General features: G+C 40.7%; 1 protein-coding gene across 1 annotated transcript in view; it reads right to left on the reverse strand.

Moving 5' to 3' along the window:
• The window catches only part of syde2 (synapse defective 1, Rho GTPase, homolog 2 (C. elegans)), an 83625-nt gene that overhangs the window by 34323 nt on the left and 29447 nt on the right, over nucleotides 1-19855 (reverse strand). Inside the window, exon 5 of the mRNA XM_062028199.1 lies at nucleotides 9642-9768. Within this exon, the coding sequence (XP_061884183.1) occupies nucleotides 9642-9768 (127 nt within the window). The remainder of the gene's footprint in view (nucleotides 1-9641; nucleotides 9769-19855) is intronic.

Here is a 19855-nt window from a genome sequence, read left to right on the forward strand (position 1 = left end):
TAACCTAGACGATGTGACTAATCATTTTTTTCTGACCATCCAAATATGTTGACACGTAAACATAGGACGAAGGATTCTCTCTCCATCGTGTGTCTTTGCAGCGCGGGCACTCCTTGTGTGGAACTGTGTCAGATTGCACGTCCTTTTCTAATGTGCTAAGTAAAACGCAAAATAGAGCTCCCAAAACGGTGTTGAGTGTTCATTAATCACATTGTGAGTGCTAAATGATTATGTTTCCATGTTCTCCTCCTTGTATTGTGGGTGTTTTGAGCAGCATATATTCAGCATATTAATGAAGACAGGGATGCAAAATGGTTTGCACGCCTAACCTGATTGCTCACTTAAGAAACAAAATCCACTTTGCACACGTTTAGTAGATCGGCTTTGTGTGTGCTATCAAGTTTATACGTGTTTTAGTTCTTGCAAACGTTTAGTAAAACAGGCCCTAGGTATCTATAGTACCAGCATATGGATCATCACCCCTACTTTACATTGAGGCTTTAGCAGTTAGCTTATTGTGTTGTCTTGCTTGGTAAGTGTGTGTTCATGTTCCTCCAGTGATAATGTTACTTGAAAGAAACTATAGTAGTGAGGATTAATATCTTAGAAGTGGCTGCTTACTGTGGATAGAAGACGCATTTGTTGCAACTTGCTCTCGAATTCGAGCCGGTGTTCTGACAAGACACGCAAGCTCATCTGCCGATCGCCAATCAGTTAATAAAGGGAAATATTGGCACCAATGATCATGATCGGGACATCGCGAGGTAAAATGCAAAAAATACCTATTACAAACTCTAGAATGTAACATACGTCTTCCCATAGTGGAAGCTGTTACAGCTGCAAACGGGAAGTCAACTATCCCTTTTGCCCATATAGTGTACATTTATTCGGCAACCAACCATCTTAGCATGTTTGCAGGTATTTGACTTTATTGTGAAGTCAAAGCATTTTAGTGCTCTGAATGTGCCACCAAACACTACAAGGCACACAATGCACTGGGGCACGGCCCTACCTTTAACCTCTTGTTTAAACAAAGTGGAAGGTCACTCCCCTTGTCAGTGCCGCAGTCAACACCGCCTGGAGAACAAATAGGAGTTTGTTCTCCATCCAGCCCCCCTCCCTGCAGTCCTGCACGCCCCCACAGAACTTAATTTCGGTGGGGGGGTTTTCACTTGGGACGTGTGTGTCCCTGCTTCGTCCCGTGGCACGTCAAAGTCACATCCTGTTGTGTCTGCAGCTTTTCTACGGTTTCCAACCATTTTCCAATGCATACACCAAACTTCTAACCCTAGGAGATTGGTGCTCTTATGCCGTGTGTACACTCCCCAGAGATGTGTCACACCATGTCCAAACCCCAATTTATAGGTGACACCCACGTAGGCTTGGAGCTCTTTGTAAAGGGGTTGCCTGATTCCCTGGCTTGCACAAGGTTCAGCTAATCCCCCATGCATGAGCCAAATACCATCTGTGTTTGTTCGGCAACAAAGGGGGCACTTGTTAATGACTTTCCATGTCTTCACTGGAGTAATGCTAAGGGCGGGAGTAAAGAAGGGAAGCAGGCTATGGAAAAGACATGTCAGACAAGGCAAATTAAACACCCCCAATTTATCGCCAACAGCTCTAATACCTGGAGTTTATAAGCGGCATCATCCTCATCATGGGACCACATTCAGTAGCGTTTAATTATATGGTAAATAATGTATTGTTTTTGGTAACTGAATACAATGAAATCAACACAATAAATTGTGCATCACTTTATCACAAATTACATTCTATATAATGTTTTTGGATAGACAACAGTAATGCGCTTTTTTTTACCCAGCCCGCAGCCAGGTGAGGGGCCCAGCTTCGCCATGTACCTGCTCTAATCCAGGCTCCCAGGGACCCCCTAAAGTTCTGCCCCTGGCTCAATTTACGAGCTTAATTGGAGCTCTTAACTCAAAACACTTGTATCTCAAATCAACGTCGCTTCTTCTTCTTAGTATTGTCCTTAACACTCACCTTCTTCGTTCCAATGGTTGGAAACAACTTCTTTTTACAGGGTTCCCCACCAACTAATGGCAGGGATGCTTGTATCTAAAATGTTTTTCTTGCAACATAAAACATTACAATTAGTCAAGAGACAACTCTTATCTTAAAACCCTCTTAAGTAAAGGTACCACTGTAAGCACAAAGCACAGTATCGCACACATATTAAGTATTTAAAGGGAAACTGCACTTTTTTGGGAATTTTGCCTATCGTTCACAATCATTATGAGAACCAAGAAAAGGCATGTATTTTTTGCATTCTAACTCGCAAATAAACGTAAATAAAAGTCAGCTTACAACGGAGGCAAAGGGAGGTCTTTGCTTCCGTCCATAAAGCCCTCTAAAAAAACATCTAAAAAGTGCCAACAATACTACATTTACATTTTGTGACCTGAATATTAACCAAGTATTAATCATATTGTTATTATAAGCGCTAACAAACTATTTATAATATATATATATATATATATATATATATATATATATATATATATATATATATATATATATATATATATATATATATATATATATATATATATATATATATATATATATATATATATATATAACGCTTGTTCATCATCGACTGGTTAACTGCTGCATCGCTTCTGAGCTGGTGGAGTTTATTCTATATCATAAATAATGTCTCTCACCTGGACAGATGAGGACATAACCTGACAAAGTTGCCAACTGTGGCATCCAAGCCGCTTGGTCTGCACTTGGTTTCACCTCCTTTGTATATATTTATGAGTCACTCTTTATCTAAACGGGAATATAACAAGATTCTATCAATCGACATTGAATGACAGCAGACGTTGCACAGTAACTGATGTTTTATCATGTTTGTTGGCTCTAATGAAGTCTGCAGTGAGTAATAATCAGTGATGTTGTTGGAAAAAAAAGCAAATGTGTTTTTGAAACTAATGCATCATGTATGCTAAAAATTATCAAAATATGTAACTATTACATGTTATAATGAATGTGCTTGTTACTACATACATACAGTACTTACAGTGTGTATATAAAACCTTAATGGAGGTGTTTGGACGTTTTTAAATCGCTTTATAGGCATATCATGACATCATAACATGATCCCCATAGGCTCCATTGTAAGCGGACTTTTGATCGCATTTATTTACTATTTAGAATGCATTAAAAATAGAAAAACATATGTGTGCTTGTCTTAGATAAGGCCTGTGAACATAAGGCAACATTCAAAAAAAAAGTGCAGTTCCCCTTTAAAGCAGCACTAAGTAACTTTTCAACCTTCATAAAATATTTTCATAACTTTTGGGATGATACATGGATTTACAACTAGTTGAATGACACCTCTGTCATAGCCTGAGGGGGTCTGTATCGCTTTTACTGGCATTTAGCAACATTGAGGAGGTTGGCAGGAACCCTGCCGCACAACAAATTAGAGTTAAAGTTAAAGTACCAGTGATTGTCACACACACACTGGGTGTGGTGAAATGCGTCCTCTGCATTTGACCCATCCCCTTGTTCCAAACCCTGGGAGATGAGGGGAGCAGTGGGCAGCAGCAGTGGCCGCGCCCAAGAATCATTTTTGGTGATTTAACCCCCAATTCCAACCCTTGATGCTGAGTGTCAAGCAGGGAAGTAATGGGTACCATTTTTATAGTCTTTGGTATGACTCACAACCTACCGATCTCAGGGCGGACACTCTAACCACTAGGCCACTGAGTAGGTGCAAATGTTCTGACTTGCATTACGGTATATGTCACTCCCCCTTTCTCCATTCGTTAAAAAGACAGAAGGCTTGCCGCCATAAAACTAAATGAAGAAGCTCCAAAACAACCAAATAAATTTAAGGTTTTGTCTGAGGAGACAAAAAAAGTAAAAGGGAGGGACAATCAAGGACCAACAGTCGTCTGGCTTTCAATTGAGCTCAAAGACAAGGGATTTTAGACCAACGCTGCCTTGGCTCTGTTCCTGTTAAACTAGTAAGTGACTTTCGATGCTCAAATCAAAATGATAATGCGACCACGGAAATTTGCGTTGTAGCAATAATTAGCCACCAGCTTAAAAGTTGGTAGTTTCGCATTAACACGACCAGCCAAGCAACAAACTCAAAAGTAAAAAGAAAAGGCAATGTGATGACTGCAAACCCCAAATATAACATTTGAGTAAAATATGTCGGTTCCTACTGTGGAAAGATCAGGCAATACTGAATCATTGTGGTATTATCGTGTCAGTTTGGTACTATATGCACTATTCCTAATAGAAATGTGGTCTTCGTCTGGCAAAACACCACCGCTTTGGTCCACTGGCACCACCAAAATCAACCAAAACTGAAAGTTGTTAATTGGGACTTTAAGTGAAAAAGCTGGCAGTAAAACTTGCCAAACCATGTTCCTGACCCTTCAAAGCCGATGAAAATATTAATTGTCCACATTGTGCACCTCACTTTGACAGCACTTTTTGGAATTATTTCAATGAAATGTGCTTGCAACTTGAAACAATGGCGAGCCACGCACTGCGCATGTTTTGCAAGCTTTGTATTGAACCCTGACCCCTGGGATAATCCTTTTTGCTAGCTCCACTTCTAAATTGGCCGTGTGACAATCCAGTGCTCTCAGCACTACTCGCTTAAGTAGATGTACACACTTTAAATTAGAAACTAGCTATTTTTGTTCGAAAAGAGGGATTAAAAATTAACGTAATTAATTCATAGTACCATGAAGTGAAGCGTGGCATTTGCCTCCCCTTCCCCTGCTGCTCTCATCCAAACTCATCTGCAACTCGCTTGGCAGAGCAAATTCAGGCAGCAAGCAAAAACCAACAAGCCGCATTGGTGCTGGGCCTTTTTTGCAAACCTGCTCAACTGTTAACTGTGTTTTTTGCCCTACCATGCAAATGCATGCGAATCAATGCGGAGATGATAGGACAAGGCCTATGCGGGGCCTCTTCCTAAAACCAACAGTGGCTCCTAAATGAACAGGGGTTTCCACCGTCTCTTCCTCTTTTTGTTGGCAATAATAATGACTAAGTCACTTTTTACTAAACCCCTCCCCACCCACATTTGTCACACTGCAGTAGCCATCCCTCAATCCAAGTGACACAGCTTTTTTTTACGTAACCTACCTACCTACCTTTATGTCATCTACAACATGCAATCTACATACGGCTTTGGAGATAAAAAATAATAATCATAAACATACAAAATAGTATGGTAGCCAGTAAATTAAGCATTTTAGTTTTTTACAGTTTTTCACAATTTTCATCACTAGTGGTATAATTATAACACTATGTTGCGCTAATTGAAAAAAAAAAGTCCTGATGTGACTTCAATGGGATTTAAAAGGGACAGTTGAGAACATGTATCAACGAGGAGCCCGTGGAAGAAGGAATGACCAGAATGTACAGCACTGTCTGATAGTGAGAGTGTGTGTGGGCCCTTCCCTTTAGGCACCAGTCTATACTGGTATGTTGACTTCTGGAATGCTTCAACAACAAACATTACACGCTCACGGACACATACGACACACATATGGACAAAAGCACACAGGTTTAGACATGTTCTTAGAGGTTGTGGGCGTTTCATTCATTGCACTGGATCAAAACAGCAAGGTGCCTCATTAGTTGGATGTTGTTGTACACCTTGGGCTGCAGCTATCAATTTACAATAAATTGATAGCTGTATTGTATTGTAAAGTAATGCAGACAGTTCTAAAATTTGTCTGACTGCAGCGAGTCAACTCACCGAGAGATCCGACCAGCTTCTTTATTTTTAGGGCACTTATGCTCCAGTTTTGCACACATTTCCATTAATTTAATAAATGTGGGAAATAATTTAACTGTTTATTATTACAAATGCACTGTAATTTAAAGTTGCAAGTGATAAATGCTTATTTAGTGACATAATTTTTTTTTAAAGCTGCATCAATAATCACATTTTTATTCAAATTGTATCTCCTGAATTGTAATCGTAATCGGATTGTTGAGGTGCCCAAAGATTCCCAACTCTACTTCATAGCCTCTGCTTATTTTGGGGAAATAATTTTTTTTCTAATAAATGCACATCATCGACATTTAAATTGCACTTTTAACATGGGTGATTAATAGTAAAATACATTTTTTATAATAAAAACCTCTGCCTCAAAGATCACAGCACACCACCACTCCCATGTGCGCCTATTGCAGCCACGGTGCAGAAATGATGTCCACATATTTAAAGTTCCGGGGCACTCCATGCAGTCTGGATTTCATCAAATTTATTAGTATTACACTCATTAAACAATTAATCGAAGCAACATAATTAAATTAAAGCTTTTTTCTAATCGGTTTTAATCAAGGGCAGCACGGTGGAACAGGGGTTAGTACATGTGCCTCACAATACAAAGGTCCTGAGTTCAATCCCGGGCTCAGGATCTTTCTGTGCGGAGTTTGCATGTTCTCCCCGTGACTGCGTGGGTTCCCATTAGTATTATTATTTTGTGCAAAACTTTCAACAGATATACATTTTTCAAAAATAATTTTGGCCTTTTGTAATAATTGTGTTGCAATATTTATGTTGTTTTTTGATCAAATGATAACTACATTGTATGAGTCTACTTGCACACCAAGAATAAAGGAAATAAATAGAATTTACAAAAATTTACAGCAAAGATATAAAAGATAAGCAATCAGATTGGACGGACTATGTATTGTATTATGTCACATTTAATATCAATTTAATGCAATTAATATATTCATTAGGGCTGTCAAAATAAAGAGTTAACGCATGTGATTAATCACCAAAAATATTGCATTAATCATGTATCTGGGGAGAGGGAAGTCTGGGCTTCCCTGCTTAGGCTGCTGCCCCCGCGACCCGACCTCGGATAAGCGGAAGAAGATGGATGGATGGATGGATGGATACACAGATTAATCACACAATTCATTTTGACTGTACATGCTCCTTTACTTTAACTGCGGATGGTTACCTGAAAGGTGGCCCGGGTTGTTATACGGTCAGTGATCAGGTCAATGCATATGTCAATGCAAAGATAAGTGAGGAGACTGACTGGTGTGCTCGCTGGTAAATTTCACACCAAAATAAACCCTGATTGAACATAATTATATTAAAATGCTACCAAGTGTTGAGCAAATACATGACGTGCACTTAAGTAAAACTTTTTTTTTTAATTCCTGAATGACATTCTGACGATAAAATGCATTTGTGTCCAACTATTGGGGTCTTTTATAAGTTAATTTATATATACTAGAGAGTAAAAATCTGTAATGAATCCACATTCCAAAGTGTGATTAATCGGAATAAAACAATAGATCATTTGACAGCAGGGCTGCACGATTTTGAGAAGAAACCTAATTGCGATTTTTCTCTCGATTTTTATATTTTATACATAAAAATGCATGAAACTGCAATACTAAATTTGGTCAACATCATGCTCTTTACTGGAGAAATATTTGATGAAAACCATACAGTGTTTATAATGTAATGTAATCATAATGTATAATAATAATGCAAACGACCATTTAAAAGGATATCAACTTTTATTTCTCATCACTGTAGAATTGTTTACAATTGTACTGTAATAGTAAGGTAAACAACTTTATCCTAAATAAATAAACAAACAAAAAATAAAATTGACTCATTTCTGTGGGCAAAAATGTAACGTACCGTATTTTTCGGATTATAAATCGCTCCGGAGTATACGTCGCACCGACCGAAAATGCATAATAAGTAATAAGTCGCATTTTTGGGGGAAATTTATTTGATAAAATCCAACACCAAGAATAGACATTTGAAAGGCAATTTAAAATACATAAAGAATAGTGAACAACAGGCTGAATAAGTGTACGTTATACGACGCATAAATAACCAACTGAGAACGTGCCTGGTATGTTAACGTAACATATTATGGTAAGATTCATTCAAATAACTATAACATATAGAACATGCTATACCTTTACCAAACAATCTGTCACTCCTGATCGCTAAATCCGATTAAATTTTCTTCCTCGTTGTCGCTCTGGTATGCGCCGCTAGCGTCCTTTCTTTCTGCTGCTTGATCGCTGTTTTCTGCTGCATATTTCACTACGTTCATCTTGTAATCTGCAGTATATGATTTCCTTTTCGGTGCCATTTTTGTTCAGCCCTTCTCAGTTTTTATAAGTTACCGCCAATGTAGAAATGATGCATTTTAATAGCTACGGCAGTAGCATATAGCATATAGCAGTTAGCATCCCATGACCCACAATGCACTTCTGCCATGACCCTCCCCCGCCGAATTCTTATTGGTTGACGTGTGTGTGACAATTGCTGACATTTTGCTTCGTCTCTTCCGTGAATTAGATAAATAATATTATTTGATATTTTACGGTAATGTGTTAATAATTTCACACATAAATCGCTCCGGAGTATATGACGCACCCACGGCCAAACTATGAAAAAAACTGTGATTTATAATCCGAAATATACGGTAAATAGGTATCAAACATCTTAAAGTGCATTTTTTTCCCAGTTGGAAAAATGAGGTCGGAAGTTGTATTTTCGTTTATTGCTATCATGTGATGACGACGACATATTCGCTCGTTCGCCTGTGTTGGTGGGCTAATATCGCCCATCCAAAATATTCCCACAACGGGACATTTGGCTTTATAATCGTATTTTTTTCCTCCTACTTGTGTTAGTTAGCGGCACTTCTCACTGGCAGGCCGCGAGGCTCTTTGTGAGTGTGTTGGTGGCGACGCCCCGCTCATGTCTCCGCCGAGACAAAAATTGTTAATAACTGAAAAGAGGGGTCACTCTGCTCAGTCAATTTCACTGCTAAATAAACGTGCTCAGGTGCTGAGAGCGATGCAAAAAGTAAGACGTCTTTCTTTCTGTTTAGAGCGAAAAACGAAAAAACGCGAGGCTCAACTATTCTGATTGGAGGAGAAAAAAAAACCTCAGCCGTTAGCGGTTATTTACCGCACTAATTAAAAACTATGGTAGGTGATTTGGGTACTTGCATTTATAATGTTGTTCTTGCACAATAGGACTTTAAATGATATTCAAGAGGTATGTGTGGTGTCAGTAACCTGACTCTCGCCAGATCCTTGTAGTTCGCTGAGCTCCACACAAGGATCTGGTCTCGAGGGCATTGCAAACTCCTTTAAGATAGCAAAAAATAATGAACCAATCAGGATCGCCGGGCGGGATTTCATAGATGTGACGTAGCGCCGAAGCGACTGTTTGATTCAAACAACAATGGCGGCATGCAGCGAGGAGTCGTGTGCTGACATTGATTCTGCTCTTGCAACTGGGTTGTCGAATCTATCGAATATTAATTCTTTAAAACATGAACAGAGAACTTTTCGCTCTGTCGTTATCCAATATGTCGGCTGTTCTGTTTTGGATTTCACAGCGTCGCTCTCATCAGCATCACAGGTTGATTTCGATGTGAGTGGTTGAAGTGGCACGTCATTCAAGATAACGGACAAGTGGTTTATCCAATCACATACAATGATTTTTTTACAAGGCCCCTCTTCTGAAATACATCTCCTATTGAGAAGTCCCAGATCCTTGTGTGAAGCTCAGCGAACTACAAGGATCTGGCGTATGGTGTCGGTGCACTATGTTGTCATTGGGTGCTATTGTTTACCTGTGATGACATTGATGTCGGGATAGGTGTTTTCACAAAGCTCCACAGCGTAACTGTCTCTTTCAAACGCCTCTCGTAGTTCCTTCTTTACAGCTGCGGAGCCACAAAGACGGTAGAGCCCCACCACCTGCAAACACAGCCCCACACAAGCGTGAAATTAGGTCAAGTAAACATACGTGGCTCACGCAAGAGTCAAACAGAATACAGAGAACAATTATCACATTCTTTAGTGTTTCTCATACTTCTCAAATTTATTCAAATGTGGCGGCCCGCCACAATTTATTTTTCGCTATTTGTTCCCACTCGGTCATAAACACAAATACATTATCGAGACAAATTATTAAGAGAACCAATTATTAAGAGAATGGAACAGGAGGGATCCTATAACGCAGTGGTCCCCAACCACCGGGCCGCCGCCCGGTACCGTCCCGCGGACCGATTGGTACCAGGCCGCGCCAGAAATAAAAAAAAACAACAACAAAAAAAAAATATATATATATATATATATTTTTTAAAATTAAATCAACATAAAAAACACAATATATACATTATATATCAATATAGATCAATACAGTCTGCAGGGATACAGTCCGTAAGCACACATGATTGTATTTCTTAATGAAAATTATTTTTGGGGGACTGCTTGTAGCTACAAAAAGGTTGGGGACCACTGCTATAACGTCTTTCCATGTGACATTTTAAGTAAAGGTCACTTGTCTTGAAGCAATTTGACTTTTCTTTTGTTCACGAGATATTTATTTATTCTGTGACGAGTGGAATTCACAGAATGAATGCATGATATGCTACGATCACATGCTCTCCTGAAATACAGCACAAAATATGCATAACATACTCTTAAATGGGCATGAAGGGTCACTGAGTGATTACGGATCATTGTAGAATGTAGCATCAATTTCATACACTGTTCTTCTTAATCTGTGAAATTGACTGAAGTTCATTTTCAAAACAGCATTATCGGAATCATGTTAGTCATTCCTGCCTTTAACGTTCAATACAAATATGTATGTCTGTGCTTTGCAGAGCTGCACCCAGTCCCAGATGTTGAATAAGCGCCACATTCTCTGTGAGTGGAAAAACCCTGTGCCCAATGAAGAACACAATTCATACCGGAAGTGTTAAAAAATTACAGCATACAACCATAAACCATTTACAAACCCCGTTTCCATATGAGTTGGGAAATTGTGTTAGATGTAAATATAAACGGAATACGATGATTTGCAAATCCTTTTCAACCCATATTCAATTGAATGCACTACAAAGACAAGATATTTGATGTTCAAACTCATAAACTTTATTTTTTTTTTGCAAATAATAATCAACTTAGAATTTCATGGCTGCAACATGTGCCAAAGTAGTTGGGAAAGGGCATGGTAACCACTGTGTTACATGGCCTTTCCTTTTAACAACACTCGGTAAACGTGTGGGAACTGAGGAGACACATTTTTTAAGCTTCTCAGATGGAATTCTTTCCCATTCTTGCTTGATGTACAGCTTAAGTTGTTCAACAGTCCGGGGGTCTCCGTTGTGGTATTTTAGGCTTCATAATGCGCCACACATTTTCAATGGGAGACAGGTCTGGACTACAGGCAGGCCAGTCTAGTACCCGCACTCTTTTATTATGAAGCCACGTTGATGTAACACGTGGCTTGGCATTGTCTTGCTGAAATAAGCAGGGGCGTCCATGGTAACGTTGCTTGGATGGCAACATATGTTGCTCCAAAACCTGTATGTACCTTTCAGCATTAATGGCGCCTTCACAGATGTGTAAGTTACCCATGTCTTGGGCACTAATACACCCCCATACCATCACAGATGCTGGCTTTTCAACTTTGCGCCTATAACAATCCGGATGGTTCTTTTCCTCTTTGGTCCGGAGGACATGACATCCACAGTTTCCAAAAACAATTAGAAATGTGGACTCGTCAGACCACAGAACACTTTTCCACTTTGTATCAGTCCATCTTAGATGAGCTCAGGCCCAGCGAAGCCGACGGCGTTTCTGGGTGCTGTTGATAAACGGTTTTCGCCTTGCATAGGAGAGTTTTAACTTGCACTTACAGATGTAGCGACCAACTGTAGTTACTGACAGTGGGTTTCTGAAGTGTTCCTGAGCCCATGTGGTGATATCCTTTACACACTGATGTCGCTTGTTGATGCAGTACAGCCTGAGGGATCGAAGGTCACGGGCTTAGCTGCTTACGTGCAGTGATTTCTCCAGATTCTCTGAACCCTTTGATGATATTACGGACTGTAGATGGTGAAATCCCTAAATTCCTTGCAATAGCTGGTTGAGAAAGGTTTTTCTTAAACTGTTCAACAATTTGCTCACGCATTTGTTGACAAAGTGGTGACCCTCGCCCCATCCTTGTTTGTGAATGACTGAGCATTTCATGGAATCTACTTTTATACCCAATCATGGCACCCACCTGTTCCCAATTTGCCTGTTCACCTGTGGGATGTTCCAAATAAGTGTTTGAAAAGCATTCCTCAACTTTATCAGTATTTATTGCCACCTTTCCCAACTTCTTTGTCAAGTGTTGCTGGCATCAAATTCTAAAGTTAATGATTATTTGCCAAAAAAAAAAGTTTATGAGTTTGAACATCAAATATGTTGTCTTTGTAGCATATTCAACTGAATATGGGTTGAAAATGATTTGCAAATCATTGTATTCCGTTTATATTTACATTTAACACAATTTCCCAACTCATATGGAAACAGGGTTTGTATGAGTCTTTACCTAAAAGTCTCCAGAGTGTGAAAGCAAGAAACTGCAGAATGTTTTTCTGACATTGATATCGGATAGTGAAAATTGGCACCTATTGTCTTCTTATGTTGGGATTAAGTCTGGCGACAGACATACCATCATTTCCCGTACATGTGTCCGTCTGGTATGTGGCATGGCTGACCAACTGGTGTGGTTGCCTTGGCAACATGTTAGGTCAGTGGGCTGTGAGTGGCGGGTAGGGCCCGGTTCCACACACACACACACACACACACACACACACACACACACACACACACACACACACACACACACACACACACACACACACACACACACACACACACACACTCCCATACTACTGGTCTTTCCAGGCTCCAGTGTATGACCTCAACTTTTTGCGAGCCCTCTCTTTTTTTTAACCTCACACGAGTGCGAGAGAGGAGGACTGATTAGTTGAGGATTTAGCTTTGTGTGCAAGTAAACAGAAGTCAGTTGGCACAATGAACAACAAGTCCATTCAGAAAAAAAGAGCCTCTGTTTGGGGTAGAGTCAAGCACAGGCGGGTAACAGCTGTTAGCGGAAGAGGGCTCGTTCTCCACACACTGCGGCTGCCAAGCAACATGGCAGGCAGCGGCAGGCCTGTATTCAGAATAGGTAAAAGAAAACAAGTTTCTTCACCAGGCATGTGGATTCTTTGTAGGGTGGTGAGAGCAATGATGGGATCAGAGGGATTAGTGTTTTGTCTGAAATCAGTTTAATGACTTTATAGAATCATATGTACTACAAAGGAAAAGGGGAAATGGGTACTTGACAGTGTTAAAGTTCTTGAGTGTGAGCCAAAAGTTATTACCGTATTTTTCGAAGTATAAGTCGCTCCGGCCGAAAATGCATAATAAAGAAGGAAAAAAACATATATAAGTCGCACTGGAGTATAAGTCGCATTTTTGGGGGAAATTTATTTGATAAAACCCCACACCAAGAATAGACATTTGAAAGAATAGTGAACAACAGGCTGAATAAGTGTACGTTATATGACGCATAAATAACCAACTGAGAACGTGCCTGGTATGTTAACGTAACATATTATGGTAAGAGTCATTCAAATAACTATAACATATAGAACATGCTATACGTTTACCAAACAATCTGTCACTCCTAATCGCTAAATCCGATGAACTCTAATACGTCTAGTCTAGTCCCTTACGTGAATGAGCTAAATAATATTATTTGATATTTTACGGTAATGTGTTAATAATTTCACACATAAGTCGCTCCTGAGTATAAGTCGCACCCCCGGCCAAACTATGAAAAAAAATGTGACTTATAGTCCGAAAAATACGGTACTACAAATTGTGGCCCTGATCAAGATTGTTATTAACACGAACCTTGAGAGTTACTATACAATGCAGGGATATTCTACATGTTTTTGATGGTCACATTTTCAGAAAGCTAAGAACAGTATTCATTCGATTTTGGTCTATTTAGTTTGTCAGCGTTACAGGAACACTATGCTGTTTTTAAGGACCTTCTGCAAAAAAAAGCAAGTCAAAAATCATCTCTATGACAGAAACTTTTGTGTTTTAGGAATCTGCTGCCAAAATGTACGTATCTCACAGTTTTTTTTAACTGAACACAAGTGCCAGTTGAATAGCCCAAATGATGAAAAACAGAGGACCTAAAATGGAACTTTGAGGAACACTACTCGTAAAACTAAATAAGTTGAACAAATGACTACTGACTGTATCTGGAGTAAAAAAGCTACAGCAGGACATTAGTTCAAGGATGTGCCACCTTTACAATTAAAAGAGACATTTCGCAGCCTATTGCACTAAAGAAAAATACTATAGAGCCGAAAACAATAAACTTTTAAAAGTTGTAATCTTTTTTCTTTTTTCTTTTACAGGAAAAGCAACCTGTTCAAGTAATTTTCCTTTTCTATTTTATTTTTTGGCAGATATTCATCATGGTTAGCTTACCCAAGAGTTGCACACTCGAGAAGCTGAACTGAACACACAAGCTGAACATGGTAGGCTATTGGCTACCAAACAAGCTAGACGTTCTGATTGTGGCGGTCCGCTCCCCGTATGATCAGTGTCAGAGTTTGGTCCGCATTGCCGGTAGTAAGTCGGACCTGTTTTCAGTGAGGGTTGGACTCCGCAAGGGCTGCCCTTTGTCAACAATTATGTTCATAACATTTATGGACAGAATTTCCTAGACGCAGTCAGGGCGTTGAGGGGATCCGGTTTGGTGGTCTCTGCTTTTTGCAGATGATGTGGTCCGACTGGCTTCATCTGGCCAGGATCTTCAGTTCTCACTGGATTGTTTTGCAGTCGAGTGTGAAGAGACGGGGATGAAAATCTGTACCTCCAAGTCAAAGTCCATGATTCTCGCCCGGAATAAGTTTGAGTGCCATCTTCGGGTTGGGGAGGAGATCCTGCCGTAAGTGGATGGATTCAAGTACCTTGGAGTCCTGTTCATGAGTGAGGGAAGAGCGGATTGTAAGATCGACAGGCGGGTCGGTGTGGCATCTGTAGTGATGCGGCCTCTGTACTGATCTGTCGTGGTGAAGAAGTAGCTGAGCCACAATTCAAAGCTCTTAATTTAACAGCCGATCTACGTTCCGATCCTGGTCCGGTGGTGGGGCTCTCCCTTAGAGTAGGGTGAGAAGCTCTGGTATTCAGGAGGAGCTCAGAGTGAGGCCGTTTCTCCACCACATCGAGAAAAAGCCACATGAAGTCAGGATTCCCCCCAGACGCCTCCCTGAGGAGGTGTTTAGGGCATGCCCGGCTGGTAGGAGGCCACAGGGAAGACCCAGGACAAGTTGGGAAGACTACTTCTTCCAGCTGGAGGAGCTAGACTAAATGAAGTCTGGGATTCTCTGCTTGGGCTTTTGCCTCAGTGACCCAACCTCAGATAAGCAGAAGAAGATGGCTGGATGGCTGGATAGACGTACACTTTAAGTGTTCTCAATTTAACAATATTGTATTCTAAAACACCACATTTGTCAATATGAACAAATATCAAATAATTCTAGTTGCTAGTATATAGTAGTTGCTTAAGGGAATTACAAAGTATTCAAAAACAAACATGTCTGCATCTTTCCACTTATTGTATGAACTTAAATTAACTAATTATTGCGGCCACCAGGTGTCGCAAAAAACAATTATCACTCCACTTTTCAACTTAAAGAGAGGATATGTACCCGGTATGTCCTTTTCAGATGGTTATTAATAAATAGATAAGTGTTTTTTATACCTACCATTGTTCTATAGTTGATTAATTTCAAGTGTTGATGGTGTTGTATGGGATAAATATCGATATTGGCCAATACTCAAAATTTGTATCGGCACACCCCTATTAAACATGTTAATACCTCTCTGACAAAGTTGGTCCAAGCTGAGCATTGTTGTATTTGTAAACTCTTTGCTATAGCGAATTATTAATATACTTATTTTATCAAATATCATGAGATTGTATAAGCATCTTGTGGACCCTATGCGTACATAATTGACTGTAAGAACATTATTGTTTTGGACAGGAAGGATGCAGTGGTGTCCTGTTTAAATGTGAAATATTTTTAAACAGAGCCAATGTACACAAGAATGCAGCAAGTGCCTCTCTTGTCTTCCTTCACATTCCAACTGTCCAGTAAGCCAGTATGTAGGTTACTCAGATAGCTCCCAGTCAAAAAGAATGTGTCTTTAATGGTCATTGAGTGCTCACGTCCATAACTCCACTGTCTGACACGGCATTATTGGCCGTCTTTTCAAAAAGCCCACAATCATCCAGCATCTTAAAAGCTTGTAGAACCCTGAGGTCGTGTGACTCTGAAAGACTCTGACAAGCAACCGCCATCAAAGATCTGCATAATGATTTGAAAAGCCACAGTGCATGCTCTGTGTCTGCCCTTGCATGTTTTAGTGACACAGTATGCGGATTCTAACGGGATCTGGTGTCAACCCTCTCGTAACCTCTGTCTGCCTGTAACCAGAGGGGTATCCTTTACTTGTCACCAGTTCTACTTGATCTCAGACTCATACAGAGTGAATACAATATTTCAGTAATGAAAGATGGCAGCAACACTGAGGGGGGTATAGAGGGTAAGAAACATGGACAGACAGGAACACAGAGCAATCACAATGCAACACGACAGAGCAGAATTTAATATATAAACAGAAGAAATCTGAGCAAACAGAAACATCCTTATTAGTGCTAAAAATGTCCATTTGAGTGAGTACTGAGGTAGTCAAGTGATTTTACTACAATGGACAATCATTTTTGTGTATCAAATGGAGAGTTTTGGCAATGTAAACGTATGTTTCCCATGTCAATAAAGCCCCTTTGAATTGAATTGAGTTTAGTGTAGAAACTATTTACAAAATATTCACTTAATACTTCCTCTTGTGTCTCATTAAGCTTCCAAAATACCTACGTTCAAGTATGACACAGAGAATGTCCGAAACTGCACAAACTTTTCCCATAAGAAATAATCCAATTAATCCGACCAAGACCTAGTTTTATATGAAGAAAATAATGCAAAATACATAATTTTGAGTAATTATCAAGGGTTGGAATTGGGGGTTAAATCACCAAAAATGATTCCCAGGCGCAGCCACTGCTGCTGCTCACTGCTCCCCTCACCTCCCAGGGGGTGATCAAGGGTGATGGGTCAAATGCAGAGAATAATTTCGCCACACCTAGTGTGTGTGCCAATCATGGGTACTTTAACTTTTTTTTTAAAGGATAAATGAACATGCCCTAAACACCTCCCTAGGGAGGTGTTCGGGTGGCATCCTGACCAGATGCCTGAACCACCTCATCTGGCTCCTCTCGATGTGGAGGAGCAGCGGCTTTACTTTGAGCTCCTCCAGGATGATCTCTAAGGGAGAGCCCCACCACCCTGCGAAGGAAACTCATTTTGGCTGCTTGTACCCGTGATCTTGTCCTTTCGGTCATAACCCAAAGCACATGACCATAGGTGAGGATAGGAACGTAGATCGACCGGTAAATTGAGAGCTTTGCCTACCGGCTCAGCTCCTTCTTCACCACAATGCTTTGATACAGCTTCCGCATTACTGAATCCGCCTGTCGATCTCACGATCCACTCTTCCCTCACTCGTGAACAAGACTCAGAGGTACTTGAACTCCTCCACATGGGGCAAGATCTCCTCCCCAACTCGGAGATGGCACTCCACTCTTTCCCGGGCGAGAACCATGGACTCGGACTTGGAGGTGCTGATTCTCATCCCAGTCGCTTCACACTCGGCTGCGAACCGATCCAGTGAGAGCTGAAGATCCTGGCCAGATGAAGCCATCAGGACCACATCATCTGCAAAAAGCAGAGACCTAATCCTGCAGCCACCAAACCGGATCCCCTCAACGCCCTGACTGCGCCTATAAATTCTGTCCATAAAAGAATCGGTGACAAAGGGCAGCCTTGGCGGAGTCTAACCCTCACTGGAAACGGGTCCGACTTACTGCTGGCAATGCGGATCAAGCTCTGACACTGATCATACAGAGAGTGGACCGCCACAATCAGACATTTCAATACCCCATACTCTCTGAGCACTCCCCACAGGACTTCCCGGGGGACACGGTCGAATACCTTCTCCAAGTCCACAAAGCACATGTAGACCGGTTGGGCAAACTCCCATGCACCCTTAAGGACCCTGCCGAGAGTATAGAGCTGGTCTACCATTCCACGACCAGGGCGAAAACCACACTGTTTCTCCTGAATCCAAGGTTCGACTATACGGCGTAGCCTCCTCTCCAGTACACCTGAATAGAACTTACCAGGAAGGCTAAGGAGTGTGATCCCACGATAGTTGGAACACACCCTCCGGTTCCCCTTCTTAAAGAGAGGAACCACCACCCCGGTCTGCCAACCCATAGGTACCGCCCCCGATGTCCACACGATGTTGCAGAGTCTTGTCAACCAAGACAGCCCCACAGCATCCAGAGCCTTAAGGATCTCCGGGCGGATCTTGCCACCGAGGAACTTTTTAACTACCTCGGCAACCTCAGCCACAGAAATAGGAGAGCCCACCACCGATTCCCCAGGCACTGCTTCCTCATAGGAAGACGTGTTGGTGCGATTGAGAAGGTCTTTGAAGTATTCCCTCCACCGATCCACAACAGCCGCAGTACAGTTTTCCACAGCTTCCCCGAACTCATTGACTCTGCGTAATTTCCACATATCTTAAGTTCTTTCCACTTTATGAGGTCTGGATTTTACATTTTGTTTATTCGTTACACTAATTAAACAATGCAGTCATACTACATTTTTAATAAAGCACAGAGAGTTACCAATGTGTGTGATTTCTGTGCTTGGGCACTCGATTCCATGGAATAATGCTCATGTAAACAGACTACATAGTTATGTACAATGTTTGGCTGTACGATAGCCAGAATGAAAAATGAATTTTTTTGTCGAAAACGAAATCCCACCTTTCTTAGTTAAAGTGACTGTCTACAACAGGGGTGGGCAATTCATTTTTACCGGGGGCCGCATGAGCAACCCGAGCACTGCTGGAGGGCCACATCGACAATATTTCAATTAAATTTTGCTCAATATTTTTTTTGATATATACCGTAAGATAAATAATAATAATAATAATAATTAATAATAATAGTAATACTTCAACATAGTGTGTGTAACAGCATTCCATGACTAATATAAATAAATTAACATTAATAATAAATGACAGTAAAATAAGCACACGTATGACTGAGGAGTCATAGTGTAACTTTGTGTGGTGTTTGAGTTGTCCGACTTTTTGTGTGGCCATAAACGCACCAGTGGTTTAGTGCTATGCGTGTTGGTGACAGATGACAAGTTGGTTTTAGCCTGGTTTGTACGGCAGAAAATTACTAGTTTTTCGAGATAGAAGTGTTTTACTCATGTTTTTGGTGTGGTTATGTCCGAATATAAACAGTTTTGCTCAATAAAGTGATCGATATAATTCCTGTCCTCGAAGCATCTCAATAGACGTTACAATAATTGAACGGTGTTCAATTGAACGGTGTTGACGAACACCGTTAGGGCCGCTTGTTGTCACTGTCACTCAGAGTTGCATTGCAAAATTACATAGAATAAATATGTTTATTTTGTTTAGAATTCAGATGGGATTTGATTTGGTGCGCGGCATATATTTGCTGCGCGCAGCAGACGCTTGAGCAGTGCGCAATTGCGCAGGCACGCACCTTCGAGGGAACGTTGCTTTGCAGTCCATGTCTTGTTGGAAACACGCCATTCTTCATCAACTTTTCTCTTTTTAGCGTCTCGGGTGTAAACCGTGCATCACTTGTCGCTGCATGTGCACCTTCACTCGCAGGTTACACACGGACACACGCCCATAAATAATACTTTTCAAAATAAAAGCAGCAGTTGTACTGCGCGCACGACATAGATGTTTTTTCAACTTTATTTTGTAATTAATGATTGCAGCTGTTCACATTCACTCATAA

This window comes from Entelurus aequoreus, linkage group LG19 (assembly GCF_033978785.1).
Source record: "Entelurus aequoreus isolate RoL-2023_Sb linkage group LG19, RoL_Eaeq_v1.1, whole genome shotgun sequence".
NCBI classification, from domain to species: domain Eukaryota; kingdom Metazoa; phylum Chordata; class Actinopteri; order Syngnathiformes; family Syngnathidae; genus Entelurus; species Entelurus aequoreus.